Source organism: Mesoplodon densirostris, chromosome 2 (assembly GCF_025265405.1).
Source record: "Mesoplodon densirostris isolate mMesDen1 chromosome 2, mMesDen1 primary haplotype, whole genome shotgun sequence".
In the NCBI taxonomy this organism is placed as follows: Eukaryota; Metazoa; Chordata; class Mammalia; order Artiodactyla; family Ziphiidae; genus Mesoplodon; species Mesoplodon densirostris.
Window position 1 is genome coordinate 150,833,352 of NC_082662.1, and position 19,250 is coordinate 150,852,601.

Below are 19,250 nucleotides of genomic sequence, written 5' to 3' on the forward strand. Positions count from 1 at the left end.
GGTGAGGTAGAATGGTGGTTGTAGAAGAACTAGGAAGATGGTTGAGTTTATGGTCATGGCAATGGGTTGTTAATGTAAAATGAAGAAAGTTGGTTACGGATAGATGGACCTTAAGGACCTCCAAGTCTCTCAGGACGATGCCAGAGGGGGAGGAAGTCATGGCAGCAGGTATCAAAGTTCTCAGGGCATGTGGGCTAATAACGAATCCCTAGGAGGCGGAGGTGTTGGGGAGCCTAGAGGGGTATATATAGAGTTATGGAGACAGATGCTACATTTTTAAATTCTAATTTTCATATTTTTCCAGGGAAAACTGAGGCTGCTATCAAAAACTTCAGTCCCTACTACAGTCGCCAGTACTCTGTGGCTTTCTGCAATTATGTACGCAGTGAAGTAGAACAGCAAAGAGATTTAACATCACAATTTTTGAAGACCAAGGTAACCCATGGAATTTGGTGTTCATATTTCTCCCACTGAAGAATGGTTTATAACTCATAATATTTCTGAAATAAACAATAATTTGAATGACAGTTTAAAAAATCTGTTCTCTAATCATTTTATGCTCAAAAAACTATTTGCCTGGAAGTTAGAACATATGATTTCTTGTTGATGGTGTAATCCACATAAAAAGAAAACTAACATGATTTCAGTCTTACTATGTTTTTCCCACATTGATGCTTTGACGTCAGAAATCTGACTTGCTGTGGTGAAGTACAGTAAAAAAAAGTCATAATTTCAGTGCCTCATACTATGGGTGTTTTTATTTTGGTCATTGATCAAACGTGATTTTATCTTCTAAAGCTGTAACTTATTCTCTCTCCTTTGCTCCATTATAATAATTATCCACAACCTAAAAAGATATTTATTGACACTATGTGTCAGGCCCTAGTCTAAGAACTTGAGAACAAGACAAATTCTCTGCTTTCCTGTTAATATTCAAATAGAAGACAGACAATAAACAAATAAACAGATGAATATCATGTAATAAGAAATGATACAAAGTAAAATAAAGCAGGAGTCTTATTTCAGAGAAGGAGGTCAGTGAAGCCTTCTGTGGAGATGACGTCTGAGCAGAAACTAGAGTGAAATAAGAGAGTAGGCTGTGTGAATATCTGTGGGAAGAGTGTTCCAGGCACATGGAACAGAAGTGCAAAGACCTTGCAGCAGTCAGAAGCATACCAGGAAGGCTAGTGTACTGACAGCCATATAAGCAAGGGAGGAGAGCTGAAAAAGGAATGCAGAGTGACAAATAGGGACCAGATCATGGAGGCCCATAGACCACAATAAAAGTTTTTAAGTGTGATGGGAAGTTATTGGAGGGTATTGAATACAGAGTGACTTATAATTTTAAGTGATCTTTCTGGCCTTTCAATAGAGAATAGACTATGGGGAGGGACATGAGAAGAAACTGGAAACTGGCAAGGAAGACACTGTAGCAGTCCAAGAGAAGGATGATGGCCAATTGGACTAGAGTGGTAGTGGAAACAGTTGTGAGAAGAGTCCAAGTCAGAGCTGACAGAACTTGTTGATGGGTTGGGTGTGAGATAATAGAAGAAGAGAGAAATCAGTGATGACTTGGCTTTTAGCTTGAGCAAATAAGCAGATGGACTTGTCTTTTACTCAGAAGAGTCAGAGGTGGATGGGAATCATTTCACTTTTGGCCACGTTATGTTTAAGATACTTATTTCACATACACCCATGGAAATACTGACTAGGTAGTTGAATGCTCTGATTTGGAGCTCAGTGGAGAGGTTGAGGCTAGGGAGTAGACATTTGGGAGTTCTTAGCTCAAAACTGGTATTAAAGTCATGGGACATAATCAAGGGAAAGTATAAACAGAGAAAAGGAGAGCTTCCATGGCCAAGTCCTGGCCCCTCCAACATGTGGAGATCAGAAAAAGGAGAAAGATTCAGCAAGATGGACTGAGAAAAAAAATAGCCTGTGGAGTAGGAAAAAAAAAAATCAGGAAAGTGCAATGTGCCAGAGTCAAATAAAGAAGGAGTTTCAAGAAAGAGGGAGTGATATTAGGTCAGATATTGCTGAAAGTTGACCAATAGATTTAGCAGCATGGCTTTGTAGGTATAACTGATTGTCATCCCCATAAAACAGTGATTGACAAAATTTTGGGAGTTTGATAAAAATGCAAGCTCTGGTCTGTACCCCCAGAGATTCTGATAATAGTATCAGTATAGTATAGTATATAGTATATAAGTCTAAGGTGAAGCTGCATTTTTTTTGACAAATATTGTACGACTCCTGTTACATGAATTTCCCAGAGTAGTCAAATTCATATAGACAAAAAGTAGAATAGTAGTAACAAGGGAGTGGGGGTGAGGGAAATAGAGAGTTATTATTTAATTGGCACAGAATTTCAGTTTGTGGTGATAAAAAGTTCTGGAGATAGATAGTGGTGATGGTTGCACAACAATGTGAATATAATTAATGCCACTAAACTGTACACTTAAAAATGCTTAAAATGGTAAACTTTATGCCATGTGTATTAATTTTACCACAATAAAAGATAACATAAGGAAAAAAAGAATACAATACTTAGGGATAAACTGAACCATGTAGTTGAAAGAATTGTACACTGAAAACAAAATGTTGCTGAAAGAAATTAAGCACCACATAAATAAATGGAAAAGCATCCTGTGTTCATGTGTATTTTACCACAATAAAAAATACTCAGTATAATGAAGGACTTAAATGAATAAGATTAAACCGATCAGGATACAGTAATATATGGTATGGTAAAAAGACAACACCAAAATCTCACTGGCTTAAAAACAGTAGCTTGTTCTTCCCTCATATCACATGCCCTGCGTGTCCACCGTGTAGATTGCAGAGGGCTGCCCTGCTCCACAGGGTCCTCGCTCAGGGACACAGTTTGACCAAGTCTCCACTATCTGGATGGTTGGTGAGGCGGCATTTTTAACAAGCGTATCAGTTGATCTAAGTGGCCCAGGTTTGGGCTTCCCTGGTGGTGCAGTGGTTGAGAATCTGCCTGCCAATGCAGGGGACACGGGTTTGAGCCCTGGTCCGGGAAGATCCCACATGCCGCGGAGCAACTAAGCCCGTGCACCACAACTACTGAGCCTGTGCTCTAGAGCCCGTGAGTCAAAACTACGGAAGCCTGCATGCCACAACTGCTGACGCCTGTGCACCTAGAGCCCGTGCCCCGCAGTGAGAAGCCCGCACACTGCAATGAAGAGTAGTCCCCGCTTGCCCCCACCCCCGCTCGCCACAACTAGAGAAAGCCTGTGCGCAGCAATGAAGACCCAATGTAGCCATAAGTAAATAAATAAATAAATAAATACACTAAAAATAAATAAATAAAAGAAAAAAAGTGGCCGAGGTTTAAGAAATGCTGTACCTAAGAACTATAAAGTTCAGCTTATATATGGTTGCAGTCTCATTTTAAGAGGAGGTCCTCTTACATGTTAATGAGTCCATATAGGAGAGTGCCTCATTATCTGCCTCAATATTAAGCCCTGGAATTTATAAGGCTATTTATTTCAACCCTTAGCAGATTCTTAAAAAGATTAGCATATCACTCTTCTCTGTATGGTTCATGTAAATTTTACTTCAAAGGGGAGGCATGAGTTTCTAAAGCGACTATGGGTTTTTTTTGATTGAAGTATAGTTGGTTTACAATATTGTGTTAAAGGCACTATAGTGTTTGAATAACATCAATGTAAAGGCAGTGACATGTGAAAGACAGGAGGCCCATTCCTATATTTTGAGATAATACATGAGGTAGGATGGGAATTACCCCTTACACGGTTAGCCCAATAGAAGACCTAACTAGGTATCTAACAGAGACTTCCCTACAGCACAAATATTAGAAGAGAGAAATCAGTGATGACTTGGCTTTTAGCTGGGGTTATGAACGAGAAATCCCTAGACCTTTAAGTGGAAGAGGTAGAATGAAGGTTTGCTGGCTTGCCTGCTTGTTCTTTAACTAGAGAATAAACAGAGTCTCCTTGAAGAGCACAAAGGTGGGTTAAGTGTTTTTAGCCTTGGTTCCCAGACCTTTCGGTCTGGAGAAACCACTCAACACTGACTCTTGAGGCAGCCCCTGAAGGTTGACAAAGAGGGGAACAGCCTGTTAACTCCCCTGTTTTTTCAGGAATTAACCCTGAGGTATATTCAGGGTGTTGGGATAGATGTCCACAACTTACAGTTAACTGCCTCACTCCCTCTCTTCCACAGAGTTTACCAAGGATTTATTAAGTGCCACAGGTATGCAAGGCATAACCTTGCTACTATAATCCCTTCTAGCATATGCTTCTATTCTTGTAGCATAACAAAGGGAATGCAAATCACAAAAATATCAATAAGACAAATATTTGCATTTGGTCAGAAGTAGGAAATGGAAATGTGGAGGGAGGTGGGGGGAAGCAACAATTTCCCCAGGATCTCAGCACAAGATAGTTTCTGAAAATATTCCTTGAAATACCATGAATAGACTTAGTGGTAGCAGGATATGCTATCTTTTGTTGTGACCGTTAATTGCATTCATCTTCTTTAAGCCACCATTGGAGCCTGGAACAGTTTTGTATGAAGCAGAGCTATCACAGTTTGCTGAGGACATAAAGAAATGGAAGGAGAGATATGTTGTGGTTAAAAATGACTTTGCTGTGGAAAGCTATGAGAACAAAGAGGTAAGACATTTCCTTGTTACCACTGATTCTTGCAATTTTCTTAAATGTTGGCTGGGTTGACTGGCAAGCCCTCTCCTTTGAGACTGACTGATTCAGTGAGCACTAACAGATTCCAGTATTCATTTCAGTCGACAGATATTTATTGTGGATTATAGTAGGTTCTAGGCATATCACTGTAGATTAGACAGATGCTTGCAGTCTAGTGGGCAACGTAGACTTTGAACAAGTAATTGCGAGTGTGAAGATAGAAGGTTATACTGAGTGGCCAGTGCGGGAGCCTTTCCTATGATCATTGGGCCTCGAGGCCTTAGTCACCTCCCTGATATCTCTCCCTCTCTGCTCTGTGTCTCCATGTCTTCCCACTCTTAAGCTTCCTCTGTGGCAGAGGAATTATTTATTAAGATTGTGATTGGATTTGCATGGGTTCCTAAAAATTCAGAACTTTTCACATACTTTATTTCACTTACACGTATGAATTTTTTTCACTAGCTTTTTCCTGGTTATCTCATTTTTTCCCTTGTCTGTAAAATGTGGAGAGATGAGATAGCATATGTACAGTGCCTAGTAGCACCTGAGAGGACCTTAGTTTTTATTGGTTCCCATTTCTTTCCCCATCAAGGGAGGTAATGTGGTGTAAATGGAAGAACATTGGGCAGAGAATTTGGAAAACTAAAGTTGAGGTCAGGCCTCCATTAAACTAGAGTGTGAGGCTGAATGATCCCACTGATTCCTTCCAGATCTCATACTGTACACATATTCAGTCTACATAGATTCTCAAGCTCCCTTTGAAATGAATAGTTACTATTTATGTGTTAAAGTTAGTAACATATTTAAAACTCTGCACTCTTTACTCTAAGTTCAAAACTAATCAGGGCATCCTCTGAAGATACACTGAGTAATTACCCCTGATGCTAAACCTTTAGGAAGAGGCTTCAGGCTGACAGATAATGTGTCTCCTTCCACTTTTTGATGGAAAATAGAAATAAAATATAATACAAACTTATTTTGCCACCTACCAGGCAGTACTCGAGTGCTTTCTTGGGTAGTCTTATTCTTTACAACATTTGTTAAGCCAGTATCTTCTCTGCTTTATCTATTTTAGGATTTTAGTCAACATTTGATTTGCTCTCTGAAGCAAATGATAAATACAGTACAAATAATGATAATAATAAATCACTTTAGATTTCATATGGCCCGTTATACTGTCCTCTCAGGGAAGCTTGAGAAGAGGCAGTATAGCCTAATGGTTAATATTATGCACTTTGAATCACACCTTTACTAGTTACCAGATATGTGTCCTTGCATAAGTTATAAATCTCGAGCCTCAGTTTTCTCATCTGTAAAACAGTGAGCATGATTCCTTCATCACAATGTTGTGAGGATTAAAGACATGAATGCATTGAAGCCCTTAGCATATGGCCAAGTGCTGGCAGAGCCCAATATAGAGCAGTTGTCAGTATGACAACTAACTAATGTGGAGGAAACACTCATAGAACTCACTCTTGTATTTATTAAGGTTTTCACCACATTTGGCACTAACGGAAGTTTCATCTTGAATCAAAATTTGGTGTTTTTTTTCCCCTTTTCATTTTTTTACGCTTGCTCCCTCAACTTGCAATTTATGGACTAGATTGCTTTCTTTACTTTGCTCATCATTTTCAGGTGAACTTGTTCCAATTGTTAAGATATGGTCACTGAATTTGGTAATAACCAATTTTTTTTTAAACTTGGAAGAAAAATGCCCATGCAGTGTGCCGTAATTCCTTAAAGTTTTAATGATATCCTGCTTTTTAATTACAGAAGGTTTTTTTAAAAAATTACACCTAAGAGTTATACATGAAGTATCTATCTATAAACTGCCTATTCTTTTATTGAGAATCCAGTTTTGGCTGGTAATTGAGGAAGAAAAAAATGAGCATTCTCATTCTCACTTCCTACTTCCTATACACTTGCGCTGGGGCTGGACAAACCCAGGTATGAATCCTGGATTTGTCACCTACTCACCACTGGGTCATTGGCAAGTTATTTAACCTCTCTGAGCTTCATTTTTCTTGTTTATAAAATGGAGATAATGTCTAATTCACAATGCTGTTTTTTTTTGTTTGTTTGTTTGTTTTGCGGTACACGGGCCTCTCACTGTTGTGGCCTCTCCCGTTGTGGAGCACAGGCTCCGGACGCGCAGGCTCAGCGGCCATGGCTCACAGGCCCAGCCGCTCCACGGCATGTGGGATCTTCCCGGACCGGGGCACGAACCCGTGTGCCCTGCATCGGCAGGCGGACTCTCAAACACTGCGCCACCAGGGAAGCCCCACAATGCTGTTTTGAAGATTAAATAATATAATATATAATGTTTATTAAAGCCTAGATTAGGCCTGTTTTCACAGATAACACAATTCACATTTGAGGCCAGTCTTAATCAACCTGTTCCTAGACTTTCTCAAAATCACACCATTTTGGATTCTTCTCTCTTCTGCTCTGGGTCCTGATGTGCTTGAGCAGTTGATTAGTAGTTCTTACAAGAATGAAAACAACCTTCTTAGGTATACAAGAGTTTGTTTTGTTTGGGTTTCTTCAGTCACTATCTTATTGATGCAGAATGTGTTATTGTTACTCTGATTTTATGGCCCTGATCAACATTATTTTAGTTATTCCCAAGAGTACACTCCAGATTTTGGATCCCCCAGTTTCGTGGTTTCAGTTCTCAACTTGCTTTTAGCTTGTTAGTCTCAAAATTTTCCCTTGACTTATGCCCTCCCATCAGATGCACATACTTACATTTTATCTTATCTGCATGTCCATGTGAGTATATCTGTTTAATCAACTGCTTCACTGCTTTAGCGCCCCTTTTACATTTCTCAAACAGCAGAGCTTTTTGTCTGCTGGCCAGAATTTGTTCTGATGTCATATCATGATATTACACTTCCATCCCAGATCATTTTACTGCAAAACAGTCTCACGCCTGAGGGCAAAGTGGTGGCATAGTTTATCATGGTTACATTTTTATGTTTTTGGTAAAAATCCTTGGCAACCATACTTGAAGTTACATGTCCCACAGTCTCATTTGTCATTAGTCTCCAAGCATTTTGTGTGGTAAATGTCTGTATGCATCATCATCCTTTTGGTTATTAGAATGATTCAGGCTCTAGCATCTAAAATGATAAGTGTGGTGCAGAATTTGTGAAGTTACTGAGATTATGTTTCACCCCGTTTGAGAAACATATCTACAGTGAATCTCCCTGACATTAGGGACTCTGATTTACCATCTTGTGACCGTCACACAAAAGTATTAAAGTACTACCCACAAGTAGCAAGGACGCAAAACATTTTTTTCACCCTTGGGGCCAGGAGGGGCTGTGACCCACATCAGGTCAAGTAAAGCTCCACCCTGACTGAAGTGATTGGTCTAGTCTAGAGCTGGTCACATGATCACAGCCAAAAAAAAAAAGTACATTAATCAAAACAGTGTGATATTGGCACAAAAACAGACATATGGATCAATGGAATAGAATAGAGAGCCCAGAAATAAACCCACACACCTATAGTCAATTAATCTTTGACAAAGGAGGCAAGAATATACAATGGAGAAAAGTTATTCTCTTCAGCAAGTGGTGTTGGGGAAATTGGACAGCCGCATTTAAATCAATGAAGTTAGAACACACCCTCACACCATACATAAAAATAAACTCAAAATGGCTTAAAGACTTAATTATAAGACCTAACACCATAAAACTCCTAGAAGAGAAAATAGGCAAAACATTCTCTGACATAGATCATACCAATGTTTTTTTAGGTCAGTCTCTCAAGGCAATAGAAACAAAAGCAAAAATAAACAAATGGGACTGAATCAAATTTATCAGTTTTTTCACAGCAAAGGAAACCATAAGCAAAATGAAAAAACAACCTGTAGAGTGGGAGAAAATATTTGCAAATGATGCAACTGACAAGGGATTAATTTCCAAAATATACAAACAGCTCGTATAGCTCAATATCAAAAAAAGAAAAAAACCAATCAAAATATGGGCAAAATATCTAAATAGACATTTCTCCAAAGAAGACATGCAGGTGGCCAAAAGGCACATGAAAAGATGCTCAGCATTGCTGATTATTAGAGAAATGCAAATCAAATCTACAATGAAGTATCACCTCACACCAGTCAGAATGGCCATCATCAAAAAGTCTATAAATTATAAATGCTGGAGAGGGTGTGGAGAAAAGGGAACCCTCTTGCACTGTTGGTGGGAATGTAAATTGGTGCAGCTACTATGGAGAACAGTATGGAGGTTCCTTACAAAACTAAAAATAAAGTTACCATATGATCCAGCAATCCCACTCCTGGGCACATATCCAGAGAATCTCTAATTTGAAAAGATACATGCACCCCAGTGTTCATAGCAGCACTATTTAAATAGTCAGAACACGAAAGCAACCTAAATGTCCATGACAGATGAATGGATAAAGATGTGGTGTATATGTACAATGGAATATTACTCAGCCATAAAAAGAATGAGGTAATGCCATTTGCAGCAACATGGATGGACCTAGAGATTATCATACTCAGTGAAGTAAGTTAGAGAAAGATAAATATACAGTATCACTTATATGAGGAATCTAAAAAAAATGATACAAATGAACATATTTACGAAACAGAAAGAGACTCACAGACACAGAAAACAAACTTATGGTTACCAAAGGGGGAAAGGGGAAGGGACGGATAAATTAGGAGTTTGGGATTAACAGATACACACTACTATACATAAAATAGATAATCAATGAGGACCTACTGTATAGCACAGGGAACTGTATTCAGTATCTTATAATAACCTATGATGGAAAAGAATATGAAAAAGAATATATATATATGTAACTGAATCACTTTGCTGTACATCTGAAACTAGCACAACATTGTAAATCAACTATACTTCAATAAAACAATTTTTTTCTTAAGATTAAAAAAAAAAAGAAAAAGGGGCTGGGATTGGTGGCTCCTGACTTGAAATCTCCACAGCACAGGTCCGGTTTCAGGCACATTTGGATCCAGGGCTCCAGTGATATCAGAATTCAGTTTGTTCTTTCTTCCATCTCAAATCTTTGCCTTCATTCAGCCTGACTTCCCTAACAGGCCACAATCTCCATTGTCAGGCTCCTTCAGAGTCCTCCACAGTAACAAGATGGTGGTGGTGTCCTATCCTCACCTCCTCGCAGAGCTGAGGCTTTCCTGTCAGCCCCTCTTCCAGGGCCTGAAGCTCACTCTGATTGGATTGAATCAGGTCATGTGACTGACCCTGACCCAATCACTGCAGCCAGGATATAGCCAGTGGAAACTATAAGAGCTTTTCTTGCTGGCCCTGGGACAAACCCTAACACTCACTCTGTTTGGACGTGCTGAGGTCATGTGACCTTCCCTGACCCAATCACTGCAGCTAAAACATAGCCAGTGGAAAGTGTAATAGCCTTTCTTGCTTTTGGTCCTGGAGCAAGTCCTGATGCTGTATCTGACAGAGGCTTCCAGTGCAAAACATATTTTTTGAATAAATGACCCTTACTCGTTGCAATAGTGTGGGAATTTCTATCTCTGAGTATATTTGTCTATTTCTAATACTCCTGATATTTTCCAAAAATCCAAATGAGGAAAAAATCCAATCATTTATGCCTTTCCTTTCCCAGGCCTATCAGAGAGGAACTCCCCCTAAAAGCCGAATTCTTCCAGCTGGTGGCAAGGTGTTAACCTCAGAAGATGAATACGGTTTATTATCTGATCGGCATTTCCCAGACCCTATTGGTGAGTTGCTGAGCATTCCTTCCCAAGACAAAATTCCTAAACATGTTTTGTTTAGCTAGATCAGTGCTTCTCAAGGGAAGGGGTGATGATTTCACTCTCCAGGGACAGTTGGCTGTGTCTGGAGACATTTTTGGTTGTCACAACTTGGGAGGATCGTGCTACAGGCATTTAGTGGGTAGAGGCCAGTGATGCTTGCTAAACAACCCCTGACAATGAAGAATTATCTGGCATTAAATATCAGTAGTTGCCAAGGCTGAGAAACCCTGGGCTAGACACACATTCTCCATTGGCAAATGGAAGATATAATTTCTCTAATTCAGGTAAACATTGTAACAATTCTGTTACTTTAAATCATATTTGGTAATACACAAGTCAGTCACTGTGCTTCTAGCACATGGAAAATATACCATTGGTCAGGCATCTTGAAGCTTTGGAATATATTGCAAGCTTTACACAAGACAGCAGAAATAAATATGTAGGGCCCAGTCTGTGAAATGTATAATCCCATCTTTCAGTAAGACCTGTCAGAGAATATTATTTTTCTAATTTTAGGATGATATGCAATAAAATATCCTAAATCAACAAAATATTTTTAACAAGCATTACAGTAACTCATAGCTACTGTGTAAAACATTGCATTAATTAGCATATCTTTAATAATAGCTGGATGCTACCATGGAAAGAGCATTGAACTGAGAATTTGAAGGCTGGATGTTTATCTAGTTCTATCTGTGACACTTATCAAGCATTTTCCCTAGCTGTTGCTGAACCTCTCTGATTTCTGTTTCTCCCAGTTCTAGGGCCTTGAAATTGAAAATCTAGAAGGACATTACCAGCTCTAACATACTTTGATTCTCATTCATTCCACTTTTTCCATGTGGAGAGTGTGATGGATAATATTCAGACGAAATAGAGCGTTTCATAGAGATTCATGAACTGTGGATAATGTAATAACACCATCTGGCTTTGTGTAAATCACACTGCACAGTAATTACTTAGTTTCTTGAAGAGAGCCCTGGTTCTTATTAATAGGTATAATCATTTCACTGGAATTTATGGGGACAATATAGAATTATTTTATCAATTTTTATTTCAGTGCAGAATGCTTAGCATAGTGTTTTTAATGACACTGTTATAGGATTAGTACATGAACCATAAACCTAGATTAACAAACTCTTACCAAGTAATTCAAACTAAAACAACACTTTATGTACACTATACATATTATTATATTTTAACATCTACTTACATGTTATGTTGGCTTTGGAGCTGCCACTTAGAAATGGGGATGCCAATACGTTGACTCTTAGAGCCACTTCAAAAGAACTTTCCAATGAAATCAGTCAGAACTGACAATATGTTTATTGATTTATTGATGAAATATATCAGAAGGAATGAAAAGGAATAAAAAACACAAAGCCTGTGTGACTAGTGCCATTTGGCCCAGGGCTTCAGACTGGACATTTCAAAGACTTTTTAAATTGTATGTTGTGCCCTTCTCAGTTTTAAAAATAGAATATTCTACAGTAGATCATTTGTGATATCCTTATAACTCAACTCAGAAAAAATGCAGACTAATGGTATCTGGAAAATAGTTGTAAAATGGTAAATGAGTGACAACAAGAGGCTAATAGGAATGAATTTTATGGGGCTTCCTAAGACTTTTTTAAATGTAAGGGGTGAATGTTGCTTTTAATTGTTTGTACAAAATTGTGACCTCTTGGAAAGGGCAAGGAGAGTATTTTCACAAAACTATGTTAACAGGAATCACACTGTTAACAGCAGTGTGATTCTAATTTTATTGGAAAGAATAAAGGCACAATAAAGATGGGAGAAATTAACCTCACTAGAGGTAAAGCACTGGAGGCTTATCAATATAGGTCTTCTTTACACAGTAGTGTGCTAAGATGATGTTCAAAAATGGTCCCATGTTTTGCTAAAGTGATTTACTTGTTTGGCATTTTATTAGCTAACATCTACTTTGTTGCACACCACAAAAATCTCAAATTAAATACATATGTTTTTATTTTCTTGCTAAAAATATTTGGATATTACCAGTACAGGCTGGTGTGGCAGTTCCATAAATGTCAGGGACTGTTTTTAGCTTTCTGCCCCTTTATCTCTGGGTTTTGGCCCAGATTTACATAGTCCAAGGTAGCTGCTGGAACTCTAGCCATGGCTTTCTCATTCCAGACAGGAGGAAGGAGAAAAGGTGAGGAGGCAGGCACATTCCCTCTCCTTAAGGATGCTTCTAGGAAGTCTCACTGCCACTTTAGGTTACATTTCATTGGCCAAAACTTAGTGGCTGTGACACGCGAAACTGCAATGGAGGCTGGAAATGTAGTCTTTATTGTATGCTGGCACTTGCTAAAATAAAAATCAGGGGTTTTATTACTGAGAAAGAGCAGAGAATAGAGATGTGTTACAACTAAGAAGTCTCCACTACAGCATTCAATCATTTATTTGTTTGTTGTCATTCATGTGTTGATTCATTCTTATGTGATCATGTGCCAGGCATTTTGCTAGGGACTGGTGGGCCAAAGTTTGTGCTCCCAGTGCATTTGACTCTGTTACCTTCAGAAACAGAATACCAATGTATGCCCCAGGAAATCTATTCTTTATCTAAGCCAATCTTGATTTATTCATTTGCCAGTAGCAAGACTCAGTTCTGGAGCCTTCCTTATGGTTATGATCCATTTCTTGGTATGCCCAGTGCTTTCAGTGCCTGTTACTGGGTCCCTCTTCCCTTGCTTTCCTTGAGATTGTGCCCATTATGTAGGCTGAGAGCACAGAACTAATTTTTTCTTCTGCTTGTTTTCTGTAACTCTGGAAATAAGCTGGGGCTTGTTTAACCGAGTGCAATATCGTAGAATTGGAATGCACGGAGGGGAATAAAGTTTAGACGGGATCTGAATGATAAGGGGTTCACATGAGTTTCTTGGAATTGATTTTGAGGGAAGAGGTGAAAGTCCCATTGTTTAAGGCTTTTAAAATTTCCTAGGACAACACGGCACATTTATTCATTCAACTAACCGTAGTAGAACATCTACTAGGTCCCATGGCTCTGCCATGGGCTAAGCATACAAAGATAAGTAAGATGAAGCCTCCATCCTCTAGGAGCTCCGGGGCAGTGGTTCTACTTCCCAGGGAAAATTATTTGGCTGGGGAGGCTTATCTCACTTTATGTCTCTCACTCTGAGTGTGGGTACCAGACACGAAAACAGATCATTACATTATTTTGGGAGAACAAGGTAGGGAGCACCCAACTCTTGTCTCTGGTGGCAGAGGGTGGTGCCAACAAAGGCACCCCAGAGGAGGTGGCTTTTGGACTGACTTTTGAAGGACGAATGAGAGTTTTCTATGCAAAAGCATGATGGAAAGGAAGGAGGAAAAGGAAATACGAGTTGCAGAAGCAATATGCAGAGTCATGGGAAGAATGAGGACACCTCAGGAGAGTAGGGACTAGAATGGAGCAGAAACCAGCACAGAACAGGGTAAAATACCAACACGTAAAGAGGGAGATGGAGAGAAGGGGCAGAGGAGACAATAAAGCTGAAAAGGGGAAACAATAAGGACGTGAGGAGAGAGGGGCCCCTGGAAGTCAAGACAATGTTTTCAGAAGAAGGGGTAATTGACAGCAACCGATGTTTCCAGTCGGGTTGAAAGGGTGGGTAATGAAGAAGCCATAGGCCGACAGTCAGGCTGACATTAGTAACAGGCAATTTGGTTTTGGGACTGGTGGGGCAGGAACAAGACTAGGGTGAGAAGAGGGGTTGATGGCATCAGAGCAGCAAATGCTAGTGTAGCAGTGACAAGGAGACGGGAGAGAGTGCAGGGCAGAGAGCAGACCTGGTGGGATGGGGGCCTGGGGGAGAGCAGGGTGAGTGCCTGACAGGTAGACGCATCAACTGCCGAGGACCGGTAGGGAGGAGTGAGCTCTGTTTGTGGCTCATTCCTGGTGAGGAAGTTGAGATAGATTATGTCTGATGGCCTTGGTTGTCCCTGTGGGTAGGAGGTGAGGCCACCTGCTAGAGTGAGACAGGTGAAGCTGAACTCTTCTTTTCCCCCACCCTGTGAAGACATCTCACACCACCTTTCCATCGCATTGGCTGCCCCCCAGCCGGAAATAAACCTTCACAGCCTGAAATAAATATTTCAAATGAGAGATACACATTTTAAAACATCTTTGTGTTTTCCATGTTTCTTCAGCGTCCAGTGAGAAGGAGAACACGCAGCCCTTTGTGGTCCTGCCCAAGGAATTCCCAGTGTACCTGTGGCAGCCATTCCTCAGACATGGCTACTTCTGCTTCCAGGATGCCGCTGACCAGAAGAAGTTCAGTGCTCTCCTGAGTGACTGCATCAGACATCTAAATCATGGTATGGCACGGCTGCCCTCTGGTCCCCAGTTAGGCTGCCTTTTCTCAGTTGGTCTGGTCAGTCATCTGTTAGAATGATTCCTAGAAAGAGCCACGGATGGTGCTGCCTCTGGAAGGAGAGGGAAATCGAATGAAGTGAGGGTGTTGTACACAAAGAGCGTGGCCAGCTTGCTGGTTGTTCAGTCAGGGCAGGGAAGCCTCAGCACAACAGGACGTGGAGTAGGTTTCTGACGGCACATGTAGACAGAGCACCATATTCATGCATGTAATTTTGAGTATAATTCCTCCTCTTCCTTTTTCCTGATTTTTAAAAATCTCAGTGACAGCAAGAATGTACCAGTTGTCCCTGGCAAAATCCTAGTCCTTATGACATTTCTTACTTATTTTCACCTTTATTTCTGAAGAAGTTACTCAAAACTTTAGGGTACATAAGAATCGCCTGGAAAACTTGCTAAACAGATTTTTTTTTTTTTTGGATCCACCTTCAGATATACTGATACTGGGGCCCTGATTTTGGTTTTCTAACAAACTGCCAAGGGATGCTGATGCTGTTAGTCCATGGACCACACTTGGAGTTGCATTGCTTCAGACTATGTTGCCTCTACGTACTGATTTAATTACTATTGGGTCCATAATAAAAAAGAGTTCTCTTTCCAGTATGTGATGTTTTTGATAAATTGATGTGAATGCTGGTTTTTCTGGACTCTGCAAAACCTTCAGGTACAGATAATTGAGCTCTTTGTTATTTGGCAGTTGGAAAGGTAACCAGTCAAATGTTACTGAGGACTTACTCTGTGCCAACCTATAAAGGTATTAGGAACAGAGTAATGAATCGTGCAAAGTTCCCCTCTTTGGGGTCTACATTCAAACAGGAAAGAGGGGCAAACACACGTACAAATTCACAAGAAAACTTGATAGTTATCAAAGTTATGTGTCACAGAGTAACTAGAGGTTACTACGTAGGGAAGAAGGGAGAAGGCTTGTCAGGGGAGGCCTTTCTGGGCAGGTGACATTTGAGTTGAGTCACCTCATCCATCTGTGCCTTTACTGTATTTCCTAATACTTTGACTGTACGTTTACTTTAAAGTTCTGAGGTTTCCCTGAGAGTGTCAGTGCCACTGAGCAAAAGTCACTAGTGATGCATCTCAGTCTGTTTTTGATTTTAGCTTGTGTAATGATAGAAGGCTAATGGAAAAAGATAATATCACTCTGTTTTGCTCTAGCAACCCTGACCAACGTTCATCATAATATTGGCTCATAACTCATTAGGGACTTTATAAAAATGATAACCTTATTAATATCTTACCTTGTGGTTTTGATGTTTTAGAGACAAAGAATTCCCCAGCACTGCCTGCACCATCTAACTCATACACTTACACCTCTGTGTGCAGGGCCTTGGTCTAGTATGAACATGCACTTGGCACTAAACACAAGAACCATGAAGTTTCACTAAGCAGAGAATGTTTTCCACCCAGCCAGATGGGACTGGCTTCATTCCCCCTTCTGTGTACATAATAGGAGTTTCTCTGGGAAGTTTTTGGAAGTTATGTAGCCTGTATTTAGAGTCCATTTATGGAAGATTTCAGTCGATTCACAGCCCCACTCTGCTCTCCAGTATGTTATCAAAGGCACTGAGATAATGGGGTCTAGTCACATTGCCCTGGTTCTGTGTCACATTCCTCTGTCCAGAAACCTCACTTTATGCAGACTTAACGTGATTTGGCATAGCTTCCAGTGGCTCCAGTCAGAACCAGAGACCATCAAAACATTATAGGGAACTGTCTTTGACTGTCATGGGCCAATGAGCTCATGGGTCTCTCCTTTCTCGCCTCTATTCCTTTGTTTTTGACGGCACAATGTACCACCCATCTTTACTGTGTCACTTTTTTTTTTTTTTGGTTTCCATCTCTGCCTGTTACTCATTGTGGGATCTTGACTAAACCAGTAAGAGATTTCACAAACTTCCAGTTAACCATTATTGTTTCCATAATAACCAGAAGAGTATAGAAATACGTGTAAAACTAGTGCTGTGATAAGGGCCAGAAACCCTGAGGGGGCTTTGGAGAGGCTGCTGACTTCTATCCCCAGGCGACCAGAGCCAGGGCCGTATGCCTTTGTCATTGCCCCACTGGCTCTCAGGCCAGCATGTGCTGCCGTTGACAACTAGGTCCAAGATATTCTAGCAGCTGATGCTGGGCCGCTATTGATCTGTCCATTCACAAGTCCTCAGGATCTTTTTTTCCCACTTTTATTAAGATATCATTGACATATAACGTGTATTAGTTTTAAGGTGTACAACATAATGATTTAATGTATGATCATTGCAAAGTGATCTGCACAATAAGTTTAGTTAACACCTATCACCTCACGTAGTTAACAAGAGTTTTTTCTTGCGATGAGATCTTTTTCTTTTTGCGGTATGCGGACCTCTCACTGTTGTGGCCTCTCCCGTTGCGGAGCACAGGCTCTGGACGCGTAGGCTCAGCGGCCATGGCTCACAGGCCCAGCCGCTCCGCGGCATGTGGGATCTTCCCGGACCGGGACACGAACTCGTGTCCCCTGCATCGGCAGGCGGACTCTCAACCACTGCGCCACCAGGGAAGCCTGCTATGAGATCTTTTAAGCTCTACTCTCCTAGCAACTTTTCATATACAGTACAGTATTGTAAACGATAGTCACCATGCTGTACATTACAACCTGTGACTTAATTTATCCTATAACTGGAAGTTTGACCCCTTTAACCCATCCTCCCCCCACCTCCTCTGGCAACGACCAATCTGTTCTCTGTTTCTGTGAGTCCATTTTTTTACGATTCCACATATAAGTGAGATCATACAGTATTTGTTTTTCTCTGTCTGACTTATTTTACTTAGCATAATGCCCTTAAGGGATCTTTCAGGGAAGATCATCTCGTTGCCTTCATGGTAAGTTCTGCCAACGATTTCTGTTACTTGGGGTTCCCAGGTGCTCAAATCCCACCACACAGCCCAGGCCACTTGCCCCCGGAGTTCTGGGTTCAAACGGTCTAAATACCCATGTCCATTCATTCTGAATCTGGAATCACTTCTCCTGTTCTTCCTTATGGAATGGGTTTTTTCCTATTTAACCGTGACAAAGGGCTTAATTACACCCTGCTCTTGGACAGTAAGGCTATATCCTGAGGTAGGTAAGGGCAAGTAGAGGGCTCTCTGCTCCTCCTTCCTTCAAGTGACAGATCTTCCTCTGGGTGCCTCAAAGATGATTTACACTCATAAGGGGCATAGAGGGGTGTGTGTGTGTGTGTTGTTTTTGGCACCCCTTCACTGAGCAGGCATAAGAAAACTCCACAAGATTAATCTTCTGCAACACACTGGACTAACTACCAAGCCCATTGTTTGAGGGAGAGGGGAAATTTCCCCTTCCCCACCTTGGTTCTTTTGGCTGGCAATTAAAAATGACACAAGGCAGGTTAACAGGAGAAAAATCAAATTTATTACATGTAGATGGGGAATTCACTTAAGTATGAAGAATTTCAAAGACATCAAGGCAAGGTGAGGCTTATATATATTCTGGACTAAGGAGAAAGAGCTGGGGGTCTGAGGCTTCTTTTTCCTTGAGGGAAAGTAAGATAATTCACAGGAAGATAGGAAGAGTTAATGTTTGCTGGGCCATCCGAAGACAGTGGGACACAGAGAGGACTCTGATCAAACAGCTTTGCTTAGGCTCCTCCCTGTCTACCACTCCTAATTTCAATACTTTGTTACAGTTATCTATGGTGATAGCTTCTTCCTGGGACAGTCCTCCTACCTTAAATTCTTTTAGGCAGTAAAGGGGAAGTTCAGAGGCTCTTCCTGAGTCTTTTGGGCTTTGATTGTTTTCAGCTCAAAATAATCCTCATGCTAGAGTAGCACAACTTGGGGCAGCCTGCCCTCAACCCCATCAAGTGACATGTACCTAGAGCAGCTGCTGTCCTCTGTCCTTTTGGAATCTTACTGCAGCCCCTTGTCCCTGATGGGAGAAGTCCAGGGTTCCAAATGTCCACTTCTACAAAAAATGGGACTTATATAAAGCCAAAATGTTCTAAGACAGTCCTGTTGTCCAAAATTCAGTCCTATTCAGAATTGTAGTTTGCAAAATATGGTTCTTGTAGTTACAGGGATATAGCTAAAACTATTAACACATATAGAAGACTGTATACATGCAATGTGGAATAATGATCATTATCAATGTGAATCTGTCCTTCCAGCTCAGGATAATCATTCCTTGGCATAAGAATTTTCAGGAAGGGGAAAAAGTGTTCCTGGCAGGAAAAATAGGATTTGTTGGGGCCAGGAAGAGAGTCAGAGCATGGACTATTAGAGGAACTGAACGAATTTCATGTGGCTGGTGCTTAGAGAGGAGAGAGATGCCAAGCAAGCATGGAGAGATGGGCAGGAGCCAGACTATAAAGGGCTT

The 19,250-nt window shown here is 40.7% G+C and overlaps 1 protein-coding gene across 1 annotated transcript in view; it reads left to right on the forward strand.

The window, feature by feature from the left end:
• Window positions 1-19,250, forward strand: part of NIBAN1 (niban apoptosis regulator 1) — a 161,253-nt gene that overhangs the window by 66,249 nt on the left and 75,754 nt on the right. The window contains exons 2-5 of the mRNA XM_060091144.1: window positions 305-435; window positions 4,530-4,661; window positions 10,326-10,440; window positions 14,650-14,817. Coding sequence (XP_059947127.1) covers window positions 305-435; window positions 4,530-4,661; window positions 10,326-10,440; window positions 14,650-14,817 — 546 coding nt within the window. The remainder of the gene's footprint in view (window positions 1-304; window positions 436-4,529; window positions 4,662-10,325; window positions 10,441-14,649; window positions 14,818-19,250) is intronic.